The sequence below is a fragment of the Aspergillus luchuensis genome, chromosome 5, assembly GCF_016861625.1.
Source record: "Aspergillus luchuensis IFO 4308 DNA, chromosome 5, nearly complete sequence".
NCBI classification, from domain to species: Eukaryota; Fungi; Ascomycota; class Eurotiomycetes; order Eurotiales; family Aspergillaceae; genus Aspergillus; species Aspergillus luchuensis.
Genome location: NC_054853.1, coordinates 5,835,947 through 5,854,825, shown reverse-complemented (window position 1 = coordinate 5,854,825; position 18,879 = coordinate 5,835,947). Strand labels below are relative to the sequence as shown.

Sequence of the window (18,879 nt, the reverse complement as noted above, 5' to 3'; positions counted from 1 at the left end):
GGACACTTCTGACAGTGCTACTAAACGCAGAAGCGGTTGTATAAGCCAGCAGTCAGCAGCAAGTCGCCAAAATCGGATCGAATAACAAGATCAGGTCGGACAGCGCCTTAAGAGGGGAGGACAAATAATGCTACAGGGGGAGGGAGGGTGGAACGGGTGGAACAGCAAAGCCCTGAACAGAGTTTTGCAGTCCCCGGTTAATATCCACCCGCGTTATCTGATCCGGGCCTCGTTTCCAGCACACGCCAGAACACGGAAGCGATGGCATCAGCGGCGGCCTTAAGCGACGCTACGGCAACGCTACGCGTTAGTTTCTGCACCGCTCAGGACTCCTTGGCCGGTAAAATCGGGTTGTAGAATTGCAGGATTCCCGGCATTTCCCCCTCCAATGTACGCACTGGTCGTTGTCACACCCTGCAAATAAATATCTCACTGGGAAAATTTCTAACTGGGTCTAGGAGTGGAGATGACACCCGCCAGCTTTAGAGTAAAAGTTGCCCTATTGGGTACCGACAGCCGAAACGGCCAAGTTTCGGAACCACAGGAAGACGGATTCATCCTGTTGCAGACTAGTCGCAGGCAAGAAAAGGCCTGGAGTCGCGTAGGAGCGGGTACCGAGGTATGCCGGAGGGAGATAATATAAGTCTGGGACGAGATGCCCCGATCTGATAAGATCCCACGAGTTTTGCCCTGTCTCTCACTCCCCTCCCCCGGCAAAATCATCCATCATGGCGACTGTCCGGCGTCTTCAGCAAACCCTTTCCCACTTCCAACCGCCCAAACCGACCCAGAAACTCTCAATTGTCCATGGTCCGACCGAGCCGGCTCTCCTGGACATCACTCTGGGTGAGCTTTTAACTCTGCAAAGCCTTCAGTATGGCGATTATGAGTGTCTGGTCTTCCCCTGGACGGGAACCCGCTGGACCTACTCTAACCTGAATGCGGAGGCCAACCGACTGGCTCGTGGTCTTCTGGCCATGGGCATTAAGAAAGGCGATCGCATTGGTGTTATGGCTGGTAACTGCGAGCAGTATATCTCTGTTTTCTTTGCCGCGGCCCGAGTGGGAGCCATCCTGGTGGTTCTAAACAACACTTACACACCCAGGGAGCTCTACTATGCCCTGGATCACACCGGTTAGTAGAGCTGATTGCGCGCATCCAGTAAGGTAATGCTGATTGGAATAATTCTAGACTGTCGCGTGGTTTTCATGACTCCTCGCATTGGTCGTCACACGCTGGAAGACGTGTTGGCCGAATTGGGCCCACAGCCAAAGCAGAACGGCAAGTCGGCCGCGCTGGAGGAGATCGTCATTCTGCGCGGAGAATATCAGAACTTCAGCACCTACCATGATGTCATTCAGCGGGGAGAGAGGCTTCCTAACTCTGCTTTGCCGGATCGCGAAGCCGAATTGCGACCCGACGATGTGTGCAACCTTCAATTCACAAGCGGATCGACCGGCAACCCCAAGGCCGCCATGCTAACCCATCAGTAAGCCATTATTCCTGCACCTGTAGCATGGTTTGAGAACTAACTCCTCTAGCAACCTGGTCAACAACTCTCGATTTATTGGCGACCGCATGGACCTTACCTCCTTCGACATTCTATGCTGCCCTCCGCCCCTGTTCCACTGCTTCGGACTAGTTCTGGGTATGCTCGCGGTGGTCACCCACGGCTCTAAGATCGTCTTCCCCAGCGAGACATTCGACCCTAAGGCCGTTCTCCACGCCATCTCCGACGAGAAATGCACTGCGCTTCATGGTGTTCCCACGATGTTCGAAGCGATCCTGAGTCTGCCCAAGCCACCCAACTTTGACACCAAAAACCTCCGCACGGGTATCATCGCCGGCGCACCCGTTCCCCGTCCGTTGATGAAGCGACTTTTCGAAGAACTCAACATGACTCAGTACACCAGTAGTTATGGTGCGTTCTCCCCATTTCATCTCCTGTTGTTATCAGCGCCCGCTAACACAATCTAGGCCTGACCGAAGCCTCCCCCACCTGCTTCAACGCCGTCACGACCGACACCATCGAGACGCGCCTCACAACCGTCGGCAAAGTGATGCCGCACGCGCGAGCCAAGATCATCGACACACAAGGCAACATTGTGCCAGTAGGCGAGCGCGGAGAACTCTGCATCGCAGGGTATCAACTGACAAAGGGATACTGGAACAACCCAGAGAAAACAGCGGAGACGCTAGTCACCGACGCAGATGGCACCAAGTGGTTGAAGACCGGAGACGAGGCGATCTTCACACCGGAGGGGCGTTGTTCAATCACGGGCCGATTCAAGGATATAATCATCCGAGGTGAGTGCTACCTTATTCCTTCCAAACTTTATGCATCTCATTTTGCATACTATTTGCAACCCCACCATACCATACATACATACATACATACATACACACACTACTGGTATACTAACCATGATACACACAAACACAGGTGGAGAAAACATCTACCCATTAGAGATCGAAGAACGCTTGGCGGCACACCCAGCCATCGAAGTTGCGTCGGTGATCGGCATTCCCGACGCCAAATACGGCGAGGTAGTGGGTGCGTTCATTGCCGTGGCGGCAGGATACGAGGATAAGAAACCATCCGTGGAGGAACTGCGAGATTGGACGCGAGAGACGCTGGGTCGGCATAAGGCGCCGCAGTATGTGTTTGTGTTTGGAGAGGAGGGCGTGGATCGCACGGTGCCGGTGACGGGGAGTGGAAAGGTGCGAAAGGTGGATTTGCGGAAGATTGCGGCGGGAGTGTTGGAGAGGAGGGGTGGTAACTAGCGATTTGTATGATTCCTTAAAGTTGGTTACTTTGTATATAGATTGATTGAATACCCAGAATGATTCACAGTTATAGAACAGTTTTACGGTCACAGCTTTCTACATTATACAGATACTACCCTGAAATGATCATCAGGAACAAGATCAAAAACAGGAACTGACCTGCAGCAGATCAAACATGCGTACTGTACAACACGCACAGCAAACACGAGAAATCGGAAACAATAACCAACCCCCACTTACCCAGGCAAACTCTACTTAAAACCTAAAGCCGTACTCAAAACCATCCCAACCAACCAACAGGTCAACATCATAGATTGAGAAAGATGGAAGAAGAATCAGATTAGATAATCGCATCATCTAATCTGATGGGGGACAATAAAAAAAAAGCGAAAGAAAACGGCGACGCGTCCTGAGTCCTTCGGTTCCAGCTGCCCCACCACACCTTTTCCCAATCAAATATTATTTGTCTTGGCACGCACACAAACACGAGCACAATTGATTTGTTGTTGGTGGTTCTCCACTGCTCATTTACGAGCTGCAGAAAAAGGGCCGGTTTCGGGGGAGGATTTACCCACTCTGAATTTTATCTGCACGAGGGATGGATTGGCGATGGTGCATGGTGCAATAATAAATGTGAGAATTGTTTTTGTGCTTGAGTCAGGGAACAATATCTAGATTTTCAAGATGAATGCCATACAATGCGATGCTGTACTATGCAGTAAATCTCAGTGTGTGCGTGCGAAGAAATTTCTCAACCAGGGTAGATTTGTAATGAGCGGGACAGGAGATCCACTCAAGTGCTCATGCCATGCCATGCCAGCCATGCCGTGGATATTAATTCGGCCTAGACTAGGGAAGCTGTGCGCACTGCATGGTGCATACTGCAACTGCATGAGGTTTTAGCCGAGTTAACTCCATGCTGCGGAGTTTAGCATGGAGTGGGCTCGCAAGATAGAGCTGGGTTTGGATCTAATCTAATCAGAAGATGCAAGAGCATCTAATCTATCTTCATCTTGAGCTGACATTCTCAACAGTGATATTACCATTGAGTATCACTGTTATTGTCTTTACTCAAAGACCTCACAAAATGATCGTACAACATATGCAACTCGGCCGCCATACATCGTGTGCATAGAGAGATTTTTATTGAAGATTCACACATGAGATGCCCTTCACACACCATCACCACCACCACCTAACTTGTAGAGTACACAGAGCCCTCTATAACCTCGGAGACACCTGCAGCTACCCTATAATCAAAAAAGAAAGCAAACCTCCATTCCATTTGCAAAAAGACACTCCTCAAATACACCCAGTCCCCCTCCCAAACATACGTATCTAACCAGTTCACAAACCCGTAAACAAAACAAGTAATTCCCAAACAATACCGTAACTAAACCCTCCAATACACGCCAAGGCGTAATGATCATCGGACGACCATACCCTTTTCATCTCACGATATTTATTATTCGCCATGACCGAGGATTTTTCTCACTGGCGCGCTAACCTTTGATTTTTAGTTTTTTAGTGTCTCGTGGGATGCTAGACAATGGATTTTATTATGTCATAGGGGGGGGAGGGGATGGATTATTTGCATGTGGTTGACGCTAATCATCAACACTAATTTGCTTTTGTTTGCTACTATTTCTGAATATGTTAGTATTATTTTCATTTACATAGATTTATATGCTATGTATGCACAGTTCATAGATGTACTTTGTATACTATACCTATATGCATTACCTATACTAGATATCCAGCTACAAGAAATACTATTAGACATACACACACAATAAATCCCTCAAGATACCCTCACAAAGCACAATGACTCACAAGACAGCCAGACCGACAAGCAGAACACGACCCCAACCCAACTGACCCAACAAAAACCCCACTAACACCTGGTGATCACTCACTCACCACCGTGACCCATCATCCCATCCCAAGTACTTACTCCATACTCGTACATATGTACCTAACCTGCATCATGATCCATCCATCCATCCCCTCATCCCCTAAGTAGTACCCAGCATCCAACACCACCAACCAATAACATCCCACCTAAAACCCCCTCCTGCACGGTCATCAATAATCCCAAGAAACATAACTGGCCCAAACCCCCCAACTAAGTCGAAACTAAACCTGCAGATTCTCTGCAAAGTAAAAAAGTAAGTAAGTAGGTAAGTGGGTGGATCTACACCCTCTCATCTCATCTCACACACACATCATGCTATCCTATCCATGTGTTAGTCTACTAGTACTTGCTGGCTGCTCATCAGCTGAACATCCCAATCCACCCAAGCTATCCAATCCAATCCACCGAATTACAAACAAAAGCGGAGTATACTCCGTGCATACTTACCTAGACAGGAGAGTCAGTCCGAAAATGGGTCATCTAATACGCTATCGTGATTGACTGCTTCACTTCACTTCGCTTCACCGGGGCCGAGGCTGGGGCTGAGCTCGGCATTCGGGGTTGACATTTGCTTTTTTTGTCGGACATTGCTTGTTTCAACTAATGGAGATGGTCTGATTGGTTGCATACTGTAAGGAGAAGTGCATGAGTGGGTTGGAGATATGGAGGGGAAGTTCGTATTCCGAGACGTGCTGCTTGCTAGCTAGTAGCTTCTCTGCTTATTTTACGTGGGGTTTGATTGGAGGGTTATGGGTATTTGGTGAGGGGTTTTTTTCTCTTGTTTGTGTTGGGCAGGGATATGGAATTGGGGAGAAGGGGACAGTAATGTGGTTACCTGGTGGGTGGTGGGTTTGCGAGGGGTGGTGGTGGTGGTGTAGATGATTCGATTTTGTAAGTGTTTAGTAATTGGGAATGTGGGAGTGGGATGGCTGGTTTTACTAGCTAGTAAGTAGCTACTAGCTTGGGAGGGAGTGGTCTTTCCAAGGGGGCGAGAGGCAAGGGTAGGTACTATCAGTATGCTACTGTGAGTCTCCTGAGATCTATCAGAGGATAGTGCTATAGCAGCTTCAGCTTCATATTCAAGGTATATCAGTGTATCAATTGCAGTTACATATCATCAAATGCATATCGCTCAAATGCCCAAAACATCAATAGTATATCATATCATATCACAATCACAACTCGAACATATCCCAGGATATAACCAAGATATTAATCATGCCATATGCAATCAGACCAATGTCTAGCAACTCACTGCATAAACAGACATACAAGCAGCAACAACCAGATCTAACATCTTGATCCCCTCATCTTCGATAATCAGCTTACCCAATTTCGCGGACTTCCCCCGTAACCCTCCGCCTGCGCGCTCCCGTGCAAGAGAAAGATCCAGACGGTCCTCACTCGGCGGCCGGCGCAAAAGTCCTAATTTCTCGCGCTCTTCGAGATCTCCGGCCCCGCTGCTCGTGCTGCTATTCGAGGGGTTCCGTGTGTGGTGGCTGGGGCCGATGTTATCTCCGATGGAGGTAATACTGGCCCCGGAGCGAGCGCGAGGTCGCGTATACTTGTTCGGGTTGAGGAGGCGGGCGAGAGAGTCGCGTTTCGAGGAAGGGTTTGCGGAGGTAGGAGTTTGCGGAGAAGAGAGGTAGGAGTCCGTTGGGGGCGAGGTAGGGTGATAGGGTGCGTACGTGGGAGTGGGCTGGTGAAGGTGGCCGGTTCGAAAGGGCGTGTTGAAGCGGATCTCGGCGACAGTGATGGCAGGGGGTTCAGGCGTGGACGTCGGGTGGTGATGGTGGCTGCTGGCGTTGGGGAAGCCAGGGGTGGGTATCATGTGTTTGCATTTAAGGCTGCGACCGTTAACGCTCGTTGTAAACGTGCAGATGCCATTCCAAGGTGAGTTGAAGGTGTAATAACCGCTCTTCAGCTTGGAGTGAGGCGGGGCGTGCGGTTTCGTGGGACTGCCACTGGCAGTGCTTTCCAGGGACGGACGACCCGGGAGGTCCAAGGAGCCTCGCGGCTCCTCTTGGAAGTATGGTCTTGAGACGCAGAGCTTGCGGTGGAACCGTCGGGGCTGAGATGGCTCATTGGGGACGGAAGTAGGAGGTGGAAGATCGGCCAAATCAGCCAACGGGTGTTTGGACGACGAGAATGAAATGGACTGGCCGCCTGGGAGGTTTGTCCCCAAACTCGCAAGAGAGAGCGGTTCGTTCTGCGCCGTGAAGCGGTTGTACCCCGGGGTGAGGATATCGATGTCGATAGGCCCACCATCCATCCGGGGCGTTGACATGGTCGCAACATTCCACTGACTGCCATGCGTGGGGTCGCGACGAATCAAGGTGATATGGAATCCCGGACGATCAGGCACCACTCTGTCATGCGGCCTCTGGCGAGGGGACTGGCCCGGACTTCTGGCAGGACTCCTCGCTGGGCTTCTTGACGGCGACCCCAGAAACGAATGTGATGGACTTCCATGAGCAGAATGCGGTCTAACGGGAGGTCGTCTTGAATCCAGACTAGCTCGACCACCAGACATGGCATCATATTTCTCCTTCCACGTTTCCTGGCCCTTTGCCAGGTACCCCGACAGCGCAGTGCTCCACCGGTTGGCCCTCTTCGCCGGCAGCGGGTCTAGAGGCGGTCCCAGCACGGGCTCTTCTCTCGGAACAGCAGGCAGTGGCCGCGAAGGGCGCGCAGCCATGGGATCGTCAAGCGGCGCGGACTCGAGGACGGGGTCGCGATTGACCGGCGCGAAAGGCGGGGTGACAGGGTTGTAATCGTTCGCATGAGCAGGGCCCTGGAAACTCGGACGGGGAGGCAGGGCAGGGCGCTGCAGATCTGGATTCAACGGCGACGGCGCTCCCTGCGACTGCCAGGAAGTTGGGCGAGGGCGCGCAGGAGGAGGAGGAGCGGTCGCATCGACCTTCGGTGCGCCCGCACCAGGAACAGGCTTGCGCCGGACATTGTTCAATCGCGCAAACTCGCGCGAAGGCAGAGAAGCCTCCGCCTCGTCTCCAAGGGCTTCTTTCCGCAATCTAGCCTCCTCTTCGCGTTCCTGCTCGTATTCCTGCAGCAGGACGTCATCCTCGGGAGTGGCGACGTGCAAATAATATAGGGAGGAATTGATGGCTTCGGCCGAGACGCTGGACTTGGTAGCAGGTTTCAAGGGGGTGAGGAAGACATCTAGAGGACGGAAGAAAACAAGGGTCAGTTGATCTATCATATGCATGTTTGGTGCCACCGCTTCTGCGGGGCATTCCTGAGCGATCGGAATGGCAGGTAAGCGACATACCTCGACTGCCTGGGACCCGCACAATATACAGCACTAACGGATCCAACTTCTTCTGAGCAGGATTGCGCGGATAGGCGGGGGGATTGGAGGCAATTGCGGTGATGGAAGACAGCGAGCGAGCCTCGACGGGGGCTTTGGGGAGACTCGGCGGCGAGGCGGCCATCGGGGCGGAATCCCCATCCCCCGCGGCGTCAACCTTGGTCATGGAGAGAGAGAGAGAGGCGGGGGGAGAAGTCACGGAGAGGTGAATTTGACTGGATATAAAATAAGCATGAGGAGAAGAAGAGCGAGAAGTAACCACTTGTGATAATAGAAAGGGGATAGACAAGAAAGGAAGGGGAAGAAGGAGAGCGGAAGACAAGAAGATCAACGCGGAGAAACCGGAGAGACCGCCAAGACGATCAGCATCGGGCAGCAAGCTCAAGCAGAACAATAGTCTTGAGAGTACTTATTGAGAAACAGGCACACCGGGGCGACGGGGAACATCCCCAGTCGCAGGGCGGACGATCTTCAGCGGCGATGCTTCCATTCAAGGGTCCCGAAAATAAGGCTGCCTGCTGAAGGCAAATCGGAACGAGGCAACTCCCAATTGGCCCAAATGTCTCACTGTCGACTACTAGAACAGTCGTACAGAACAACAAAGAGTGAAAGAGATTAAAGTCGAATTGTTTCCACTTGGATTCACTTGCCAAAGGTATCTCGCAAACAAGATAACAAGGTATTCTAGACTACAGGCCCGGTAACTCGTGCAATAGCTGGAACCGACCATGATGTGTAAATGGTAGGCGAAAAAGAAAAAGAAAAGGAAATAACGAAAAGATGTACCCGGTCAACGATAGGCTACCAATGCTCTGCAGGCTCCCATCCATCCTACAACTGGATCGTAGGGCCGATTATAAGAATAACGAAACCGTGCAAAGGAAGGAAAATGAACTCCGAATGCTCCCAAGTGAACTGTACCCAGACCAGACCAAGATTCCCATATTCCCTAGACAACTGTCTCCGATCGCTCGCCCTCTGCAATGACAGGAACGCTAAGCCCACGCTCAGGACTCTGTAACACCAGCTGCTCGTGACGGCGTGCCCGCAGGAAATCGCTGATAGCTCGAATCAGAATGAACCACCCGACAATCATCAAGACGTATGAAATCCATTCGCTCGTGGTGATAGAGGACACGGCACCGCCTCCGCCATCACCACCCGCACCACCATCGACATTATTCGGATCGAAGTTATGACTGTTCGGGTCCGGGGGTGTCACGTAATCGGCGCCTCCTTCATCCGATCCCTTCGACTCACTGCCACCCTTCATGTAGAAACCATACTGCACCAGCGTGAGGCCAAGACCAGCCCGGCTACCATTTTTGGCTGCGTGCGTTGTGTGAAGCAAGTAGGTCAAGAGGAATCCAACCAACTGGAACGACATGGAGATCATGGCATTCCAGACAAACGAGAAAATCGATCCAACCGGCAATCCATCCACAAACACTTCGTCCGAAGAGATACCTGGTGCGAGAATTGTCGTCTCCCAATACGGCGGTGTAGCATCTGCGGCGGCCTCCTCGTAGGACTATAAAACAGCACATCATCAGCAACCATTATCCCATCGCAAATCCCACAAGGAGTCAACCTACCGGAGGCAAATCCTCATTCTTTTCCCCGCGCTCCGGCTTAGCCGCCAGATTAGCAAAGACACCGTCGTTCGACGAACTGATCACCCGACTCGCTCCCGAACTGGGGGTACTGAAAGACGGTAGAATCGTTTGCCGTCGAGGAAGGCTTCCACCGATGCGCGAATCGCCAGACTGTTGCTCTGAACCGCTTGAAGAAGAAGATGCAGCCGCAGCGGCGCTGCTGGTGTCCGCCACCGGGCGGGAATCCGGCTGAGCCCGCATTAAGCGCTGACGATCGTCGGGCTCTTCATCGGACTCGGAATCGCTGCCATCACCGAACGCATCTGCCAAGGTTTGGTCTGCATGGTCTCTGTGGGGATCGTCGTGGAGGAGGCGTCTCGATGATGGGGAGGAGGAACGAGAGTGGAATGAGGGAGGCGGGGAGGAAGGTGTCGGTCGGAGAGGGATAGAAGAGTGTGACTGGGGGGTATCATCATCGTCTTCATCACGGGCGTTGACCTAAATAGAGACCCATGTATCAGTACTTTGTTTTTCTGACATGCAAATGCCGAACCCGACGGCTTCTATCAAGAACGTGGGTGCCTCATACCCGTTGATAACGCTGCGAGCTCATGACGAGCTGAGCGAGCGGGAAACCGGGAAAGAGCGGAGTAAAGGACGGTGGGGACGAAACAAAAGAAATCAACGGCGTCGGAAGTAGGTATTAGAAGAGGGACAACAAAAGGAGGCGCAAAGAACGTGGATGGGACTTTGAGGGGGGAGATTCAAAGGAGATGGGAAGGAGACGATCAGCTGGAGATGACGAGAGAGGAGAGAGAGAGAGAGAAGTCCAGGTCAGGCAATAAGGCAGCAGCAGCAGCAGCATCAATCAGCATGCGGTGGCTGAGCCGGATTGCCGCCTCCGGATTGCCGCGCCCGTGACCGTGACCGTGACCAGTGACCGCCTTGCCGCCTCAGGCAGTTCCGCTGTTTTTCGAGCATCTACAGACATCTAGATAGACCTCGAACAGTATCTCTCCAGCGCTTCTCTCATTCACCATCCTGCCGCCCATATCACTCACGCTACAATCACACGAACCTCACACACAGATATCCCACCATGGCATCCAACACAGTACGTCTACCATCACCACCCCAACCCAAACCCTCTTCAATTCCATCTCTTCTGCATTTTAACTAATTAAACACCAACCACAGCAACGAATCACCACCCTCCTCAAACACTGGCCAACTGACAAAGTGCGCCCCTCCTCCGTCTCCGTCCAGAACTACCTCCAAGCCTGCCTCCAACCCTCATCCACCGAACCCACCTCTCAGAAACAGCCTCAACAAGAAGGCCAATTACAAAAAGTCAACATCGACGAGAAATCCCTCAACGCTCTCTCCTCCCTCCTCGAAGACCGCTACGCAAGACGCTACCCCCTGTCGCCGAGATTGCGCAGACCGGCGAGTAACCCTGATCATTACGATAATGTGATTCGCGAGTTCGATGAGGCACCGGACAGGGATTGGATGGGGAGGTTGAAGAAGAGGTTGGGTGGATTGTTGAGGTTGAGGTAGTTTGTCTGTCTCTGGATATAGGGGGCTATTGGGGGAGATGAGGGGAGTGGTGGTGGTTATATTCATGGTGTGGTGTTGTATTAGTACTATGGGATGGCATGGGTGAAGAACGGATGATAAAAATGGCTCTGGTTCTGGTTCGGGTTCTGTACTTTACGACCTTGTATATATAGTGTAATATTTGGTGAAGAAATTGGTATCTGTTCAATGGCATTATTTTGAATACAGCGAGGTATATATGGTGTGTTTGGGGATTCAGGTCAGTTGTCGATTGACAACGCCGAGTTATACATATTTGCAGTTAGGTTCATCATGTCAATCAGATTTACAGCATCGGCTTGACATCATCAGCCACCTTGAATGGTGCCTCCGTCTTGCTCCGCACCTCATCCACGGTGACTCCATCGGCCAGCTCAACCAGCGTCAGTCCATCCGTAAAGTCGACGTCGAACACGCAGAGCTCAGTGATGATCCGGCTGACGCACGTCTTTCCGGTCAAGGGGAATTCGCACTGCTTCACGATCTTCGGACCGCCCTTCTTATCCGTGTGCTCCATGGTCACCACCACTTTGGTGGCGGAGGGGTTCGATACGAGGTCCATAGCTCCACCGAAGCCCTTGATCTTGCCAGGCAGCATCCCTAACAAACATTGTCAACCAGGAAATCTCCAAAAACAATTATACGAGGACCACTTACAGTTTGCCAAATCACCTCGGGCACTGACTTGCATAGCACCCAAAATAGTCAGATCGATCCGTCCCGAACGGATCATACCGAAGGACTCCTCGCTCCCGAAGCAAGCAGCTCCAGGCAGCAGCGTGACTGTCTCCTTGCCAGCGTTGATGAGATCAGCATCCTCCTGTCCCTTTTGAGGGTACGGACCCAGACCCAGGATGCCGTTCTCGGACTGCAGCATGACCTCTACAGAGGGATCGACAAAGTTAGGCGCCAGCATGGGCATGCCAATACCCAAGTTCGCATACATCCCGTTCTTGAACTCCTTCGCTGCACGACGAACGATGCGTTCGCGCTTAGCAGCAGTATCACCCTTACCCAGGGCAGCCGCCTCCTCACCCTCTTCCTTCGCAAAGGTATACTTCTCAATGTTCTTGGGGGCTGTGCTCTGAATCACCCGCTTGACATAGATGCCCGGCAGATGAATAGCAGCGGGCTCAATCTCACCCGGTTCAACAATATGCTCCGCCTCGACGATGGTCATCTTCGCATTGCGGCCCATGGCACCATTGAAGTTAGCCGCAGCATAGCGGAACTGGCAGTTACCCAGCTTATCAGCCTTCCAGGCCTTCACAAACGCATAGTCACCCTTGATCGCTTCCTCCATGACGTAACTCTTCTTATCGAAGACCTTGACATCCCTAGGCTCACTGTAAAGCGCGACAGTTCCGTCGGAATTATGCTTCAGAGGCAACTCGCCCGTCTGCACAACGGTACCACAGGCGGCAGGAGTGTAGAAAGCCGGGATGCCCGCACCACCGGCACGACAACGTTCCGCCAAGGTACCCTGAGGAGTCAACTCGAGCTCGATCTCTCCGGTCAGGTACATGCGCTCGAAGGTCTTATTCTCGCCCACGTAGCTAGCAATCATCTTCTTAATTTGCTTAGACTGGAGAAGAAGACCGAGACCTGCTCCGTCGACTCCAGCATTGTTACTGACGACTGTCAATCCCGTGATGGAGGGATTCGCGCACACCGCGCTGATCAGAGTGTCTGGTACACCGGAGAGACCAAAGCCACCAGCCAATAGTGTCGAGTTCGACTTCATATCCTTGATTGCGATGTCTGCAGAAGAGACCACCTTGTTGATCTCAGGTCGACGAATGCTGCTAGAGAAAGCACGTGCGAGGAATCGTTGGTGCTGGAGTAAATGCATATGTCAGAACTATCATTTCCAATCTAGTCACATTTGGTGACACAAAGATCCTTACCTTGCTGGGATCAGCAGAGAACTGCCGCGCAAGGCGCAGACATGTCGCCACTTGTGACGGCATGATGGACCACAGTAGAGGTATATATGTATGTAGCTTCGATAGTTACAGTTGGCAATCAACTTGCGCAAAAGGTGTTAGGGTCTAGAGTTGACAATCACCCCCGAGACACAAGAAGGAAGACTGAAGGTATCAGAGGAACGTGAAGGAAGCGGAGAAGAGGAGGTTATATGAGGAATGGGTAAGTACGGCCACATGCGGAGTTGCGGAACGCCAGCCGCCATGCCGCCTTCCCCGGAATTCTCCCCGCACTTGTGCTTCCAATGCATACCCTATATACTGAGATCGGAGGCCTTGGGTTAGTCTATTTTGTGTACCTCGATATTGGAAATGCAAATGTTTTTATTTTTTTTCTGATGACCGGTAAATCTCATCTAGTTACTTCTCTTAAGGTCTTCTGGTGCAATGGCCTCAGTCCCATGCACAGACATGCGACAGTCATTCAGTCTGCAGGGCAGCTTCTCCCCCACTTGTGCTGCCGACTGTCGTTCCGATCCCGATCCGCGGCCCGCTTCGGACCCGCCGCCGAAGTCATGACTAAACTGACTGTCACTGCAGCATACATAGATAGATTAGGTTCTTTTTATCTGAGGGACACAAGGCAGAAAATGACATGGTACATTATCATCAAATATCATGATGGAGGACATCACCTGCTATGTACAGGAAATCATGACAACATCTCCGCTAGCGCATGCACAAAGGATATCGTCAGAAAAGTTACACGCCCGCACAAACCAAACGGAACATCAATATCACTACAAGAATAGCCCGTATTCTCGCAGTCTCCCCCGCCCCATATCATCCAGCTCTAAAGTCTTTGCTCGGTCATGATGTCCAGTCCTGCAATTTACCTCTATAGCTGAACTGTAGGCGTCCCCTAGAAGTCTAGGCCTAGTATGGATTCAGCCTCCATCATCGCCCAGGCCCTTGCGTTTGAGTGGATTCAACGTCGCGTCTCGGACCGGCGGCTTGGCCTCTGAGCCTACCACTTTACATGGTCTAAGTCAGTGCTTGTCTTCGGTGGCCAACCCCAGGCAGCCTTGCCGGATCCTGCATTGGCATCGTCTTTAGCCTCCGTCATGGGGTGATCGACTACCGTACCTGATCCGCCCTGGTCTGTCCAGATCTCGTCGTACGCTGGTGGATTCATGTCCACATCTTCATTGGCATTCGCCGTGGATTCTTCCAAGATTTCCCTGCAGACCGGGTCGGCGAGCCGATCCTTCATCGTGTCGTTGACGTATACCAGGAAGTACGGCGTAGGCGGGTTGGACTGTCCCTCGTCCTTGAAGATCTCATCCAGGTCGTTTACTTCGGTGACATAGTTGTCATTGTATTTCCTCCAAACGTTCCGTTCAAAGTCGAAGATGTAAATGTAGTAGTGGCCGAAGGAGACCGATCCGTGGTGGACGAAAACGGCATACAGGCGATAAGCCAGGTACTTGTAGTCGGCAAACTGAGCGGTGATCTTGTTCTGGGTCTCCTGGATTTGGTTTTCGACATCTGTTTCGAGTTAGCGCCTGCATACCAGAGGCCAAAACTTGGGAAGCAAAGACGCACAGTTCAAGTCAGCCTTTGCTATCTGAGAAAGCTGATCAACCTCGGTAATTATTTGCGTGTCAAAATCGATCGCGTCCTCGGCATAATCAGGCTCTTCTCTCATAGCTGCCAAGTCTTCGAGTACTTCCTTAGCGCTGTTGAGCAAACCCGCCGTATCCATGCCGTCGGAATCCTGGATTATGAATTAGATGTCTGGGCCCACAACAAGCGATGCGGGCGCAACCTACCACTTGACGCAGTAACTCCGCACGGCGCGCCTCAAGCTCTCTGAGCGAGTTCTTCCATTGCCAGCACTGCTGTCGCCGCTCCAGGAACTGCGGTTGCTGCGAGTCCATATATCGGTCAAGATAAATCGTCTCCTTCAATCCGAGATGGTGCGTGGACTTGAATGAGCGCTTCGTTGTGGGGTCAAACTGGACACGCTGAACCTGAATCTGAAGCACTGGCGGGAGCTTGCTGATAGCACCGTACTGCTCAGCCACCGAGTTCTCTACATTCACCTTCTGTACGTCAAAGGCACCGTCAATGGCTGCATAAATGTCACGAGGGCCAGTTGCAACATCGATTTTGATGTCACACCACCACTCTTCTTTGGAGCGTACACCTTTTTCTGAAGCAATATAAGATCGGGTCCGGCCGTAGAAAAGACTATAGGCAAGGCGTCAGTCATGGAATATTCGTGCCCAGAAGGCTCCTGACTTACTCTTTCACTTGATCGATTTGCTCACCCTCCGGAGAATGAGCAATGGGACGGATAGCACATTGGCTCTGGAAAAGCACGTTGTTGATAACTTCAGTCACATCCTGCTGCGCTCCGATCTCTACCTCTTCTATAAGCTGCTTCTGAGGGTCGACTTGCGGGGTGGGTCGCGGAGGCACTGGCGGTGGTCGATTGGAAGGCTCGACATTGTCTATGGGTGTTGTATCACCGGGGGACCCTAGTTCGGCGGAATCGGAACTAGGCTCGTCCTGCACGTCTTTCAAGTCCAGATCAGCCGGAGGTTCGTTCTCTTTATCGTCAATCGGAGGAGATTTAATGTCATTCTTGACACCATCAGAGACAAGTGTGGCCTCGCTATCGACATCGCTAACTGTTGAGCGCTTGACACCCTCGCTTTCGGTAGCCGTCTGGTTCTCCGCTTCTTTCTCCACCTCCTTCTCCGGGATCGGTTGCGGCGGCCCAAGAGGTCCTAGTACCGGCATGCCGTTGATTTCACCTAGGGCACCCGCGGGCCTGTACGCGGAGATTGTAGACCGACGACGTATCGCTGCTTCGTTAGAAGGACTGATCAATGTCAACCGCGCCAACTCCTGGCCCGGTGTGACATGAGAGGATGGAGATGTAATCATGTCAGAAAAAAGTGTCCTTAATTCTCTGAGAACTACATAGAATCTGCGTTAGTCTCACGGTCATACAAGTGAAATACAGCGCACTTACACTTTTGGGAACGTTCCACTTCCTTCTTAGAGACCTTGCGTGATCCCACCTGTTTCTTACTCAGGCTCTCATCAGTCAAGTCCATCTTGAAACTCTCAAAATCCAGGACCATCTCCCTGTATGGGCGGACAGAGAAATAGAATTGTAGCAGACTATTGAGGTAGCATGTGTTGCCGATGTTCTGCAATCCGACGGGCCATTCCGACATATTACGGTCCGGCTTTGTATCATCAGAAACCATACTTCCCAGCAGCGTGCTATTCTTGTCTTTGGCAATTATGCGCAAGGCTTGATTGTACGTCTCAGCTTGTCCCGGGGCTTCATCGACGCATATCGTGTAAGCCGCCATTATTGCTCCATCGTCAACGGTACGATCAGGAATTTGGAGAAGCCGGTAGGCATCCCCGATATCCATCTCACCCGCTGTCATCTCGCCAGTTCTGACGAAGTGTCGAAGAGCATCCGATTTCCGCGCCTCTGCAATAAATTCAACGGCACGGCGCGCAAGATCCCGGCTTGATGGTGTGTCATTGACCTGAAAAAGACATCAGCACACATTTACATGAATTAGTAATTGGCGGTGTTGTACCTTAGCTGTATACATGGCCATGATGAAGTCATCGCTTGTCTCCTCGCTCACACCAAGGTAAACTTGCGCTTGCTCAACAGTTGCCACTCCTTTACCCTGTTAGCTGCAGATCTCGAATGCTCGCTGTGGGAGATCTCACTATCTTCGGCGGCTGACTTGATGCGCTCACTACGCCTGCTGTCTCCAATCTTCCACAATTCTCTGCGCGATTCTGTCTCCTGGGTGGTGGAGCTCAAGTAAGCATGGAAGGTCCCAATGATGCTGTCCTCGGTAAGCCGCGGATCGTCATGGGTCAAACCGAAGTACTTGTAAGCATTGATCACATCGTCGTCAGTGTATTTGCCGTCGGCATAAGCCACTTGAACGGCTTGGTCAATAGCTTCAGCTTCGTACCCCCCTCTAAGATTACCTATCGCCTTGAGACATTTCAGGTATGTGGGCATGCGACCAGGGTCTACAGCGACCTGGCGATTGAACGCCTCAATAATCAATTGCGCAGACATGTCTTCCACGACGCCTAAATCTTCGTAATAACTAAACCTTCATCAGTCCACGTCAACAGGTCAAGTTTGTATAGCACGTACGGAGCAGGGGGCATTTCGAATGAGTCGACATTGAGAGCCTTCTGGTCTGAAGGAGCTTGGTAAGCATGCGGCCTTCGAAAGAGTGGTGATTTGACCTACAGTTCAATGCTTCCAGAGCATTCAAGAGGTCATTCTTTGCTATTTGATATGAGAATTCAATCTGGTGGCCCTTCTTCTCAAGTACTGGCCTCTGCTCGATGAGTACAGCAAGCTCATGTAGAACATCATCGAGGAATATTTTGAGTTGATCCTGGTAGGGGACTTCGGCCCAGGCGTTGGGGCGCGGAGGCTCCCAGAAACCTTCATTCTATGTAGAGTTAGATATCGATGTCGCAGCAATCGGCAGGCATATACAGACCTTGACAGAGAAACCCAAAAACTCCAACAAATCTTTGCAAGGCTTGCCTTCAACACCGAAGCACGCCATGAACCTCTTGTTGATCGCTGATATGGATTTACCCTGTTGACTGGGATTGAAGGCGTTGGTGATATATGTGCGCAAGTTTTCCAAGACATTAATGGGCTGCGGCCGAGCTATCCCTTCCAGGCGCTCGGGGTGTGTTGCAATCGCCTCATCTGCTCGCTGCTGCAGCAACTCCGGATCGGTCAACAGATGTACCCATTCCGGATGTAGCACAGGAGACACAATCCTAACGGACACTGTGGTTGGACAAGTGAGGTAGGAGCAGTCATAATGGAAGGTCTCCGCCACCTGGCCCTTGGGTGTAACTTCTTCTGCCGTTGCACCTCCTCTCTGCCTCCCTGACTTATATACCAGATGGTGTATGTGTCCCGGCACACTCTGGCTGCCGATCCCAGGTGTCGATGTCACGACCAGCTGCAGATGGTATCGGCACTTGGAGCATATCGCTGATACTTTGGTGGGGTTGCCTGAGCTGCTTCTCTGCTCTGGCTTTGGTAGGAAGCTTTGTTTCGATTTGATCACATAAGTGTGACGGCAAGCTGAAGGCGATATGAACTCTGATGGTCCAACATAGTGATCGGGGAAGACCGGGGGCACCTCCGACAGTAGGTTGCGGCCGGAGCCTGGAGAATGAACAGGGTCATAGTCGTGGATATCTTGCACAAGACGCGGGGCAGTCTTGCCTAGAAGAAGAGATAATTGTTAGTCCAACTGCACATTCTTTGCAGGTGCTCAGGATGCTGAGAAAGTGATCCGGATTATAGGAGGCTGTGATGCATACCAGGCTTCTGCGGAGACGACATGGGTAGGCTCTTATGAGCTCACAGTTGCCGGCGAACCTTAGCAAACGGAATTTAAAGCTATCTGTTGGGTTATTCACATAAAGTCTGTAAATTAAACGCAGGATAACGACGCGACTCTCTTGCAGGGATGATCCACGTTATTGTATCGAACACATTCGATTCTATTGGAAATAGAAAGCTGGACCGTTAGATCGTCGTAACAGCGGGGAGTCACTGCAGCAAGTGAGGCAGAGCAGGCGGCAAGTTCCCAGCGAACGACCCGCCACTCTCAACGCGAACAGCTTTTA

At 51.7% G+C, this 18,879-nt stretch overlaps 6 protein-coding genes across 6 annotated transcripts; 2 read left to right on the top strand and 4 right to left on the bottom strand.

The window, feature by feature from the left end:
* Positions 1 to 728: 728 nt before the first annotated feature.
* sidI (putative long-chain-fatty-acid-CoA ligase) lies at positions 729 to 2,784 on the top strand (the record flags this gene model as incomplete). The annotated part of the gene is made up of 5 exons (XM_041691904.1): positions 729 to 1,134; positions 1,192 to 1,489; positions 1,542 to 1,921; positions 1,978 to 2,307; positions 2,444 to 2,784. The coding sequence occupies 5 exons, from the start codon at positions 729 to 731 to the stop codon at positions 2,782 to 2,784; spliced, it is 1,755 nt and encodes a 584-aa protein (XP_041545342.1).
* A 3,161-nt stretch (positions 2,785 to 5,945) lies between these two features.
* On the bottom strand, positions 5,946 to 8,196 carry AKAW2_51920S (uncharacterized protein; the record flags this gene model as incomplete). The annotated part of the gene is made up of 2 exons (XM_041691903.1): positions 5,946 to 7,882; positions 7,992 to 8,196. 2 exons carry the CDS (start codon positions 8,194 to 8,196, stop codon positions 5,946 to 5,948), a joined length of 2,142 nt encoding a protein of 713 aa, XP_041545341.1.
* Positions 8,197 to 8,979: 783 nt separating this feature from the next.
* On the bottom strand, positions 8,980 to 10,238 carry AKAW2_51919S (metal homeostatis BSD2 family protein; the record flags this gene model as incomplete). Its single annotated transcript, XM_041691902.1, has 3 exons — positions 8,980 to 9,561; positions 9,626 to 10,123; positions 10,215 to 10,238. 3 exons carry the CDS (start codon positions 10,236 to 10,238, stop codon positions 8,980 to 8,982), a joined length of 1,104 nt encoding a protein of 367 aa, XP_041545340.1.
* Positions 10,239 to 10,724: 486 nt separating this feature from the next.
* AKAW2_51918A (ubiquinol-cytochrome c reductase complex assembly factor 2) lies at positions 10,725 to 11,185 on the top strand (the record flags this gene model as incomplete). Its single annotated transcript, XM_041691900.1, has 2 exons — positions 10,725 to 10,739; positions 10,823 to 11,185. The coding sequence occupies 2 exons, from the start codon at positions 10,725 to 10,727 to the stop codon at positions 11,183 to 11,185; spliced, it is 378 nt and encodes a 125-aa protein (XP_041545339.1).
* Positions 11,186 to 11,510: 325 nt separating this feature from the next.
* AKAW2_51917S (3-oxoacid CoA-transferase) lies at positions 11,511 to 13,194 on the bottom strand (the record flags this gene model as incomplete). Its single annotated transcript, XM_041691899.1, has 3 exons — positions 11,511 to 11,824; positions 11,882 to 13,061; positions 13,132 to 13,194. The coding sequence occupies 3 exons, from the start codon at positions 13,192 to 13,194 to the stop codon at positions 11,511 to 11,513; spliced, it is 1,557 nt and encodes a 518-aa protein (XP_041545338.1).
* A 982-nt stretch (positions 13,195 to 14,176) lies between these two features.
* On the bottom strand, positions 14,177 to 18,592 carry UBP2 (ubiquitin-specific protease UBP2; the record flags this gene model as incomplete). The annotated part of the gene is made up of 11 exons (XM_041691898.1): positions 14,177 to 14,697; positions 14,755 to 14,926; positions 14,982 to 15,402; positions 15,458 to 16,136; positions 16,193 to 16,727; positions 16,782 to 16,870; positions 16,921 to 17,315; positions 17,366 to 17,411; positions 17,465 to 17,672; positions 17,724 to 18,472; positions 18,571 to 18,592. The coding sequence occupies 11 exons, from the start codon at positions 18,590 to 18,592 to the stop codon at positions 14,177 to 14,179; spliced, it is 3,837 nt and encodes a 1,278-aa protein (XP_041545337.1).
* Positions 18,593 to 18,879: the final 287 nt, after the last annotated feature.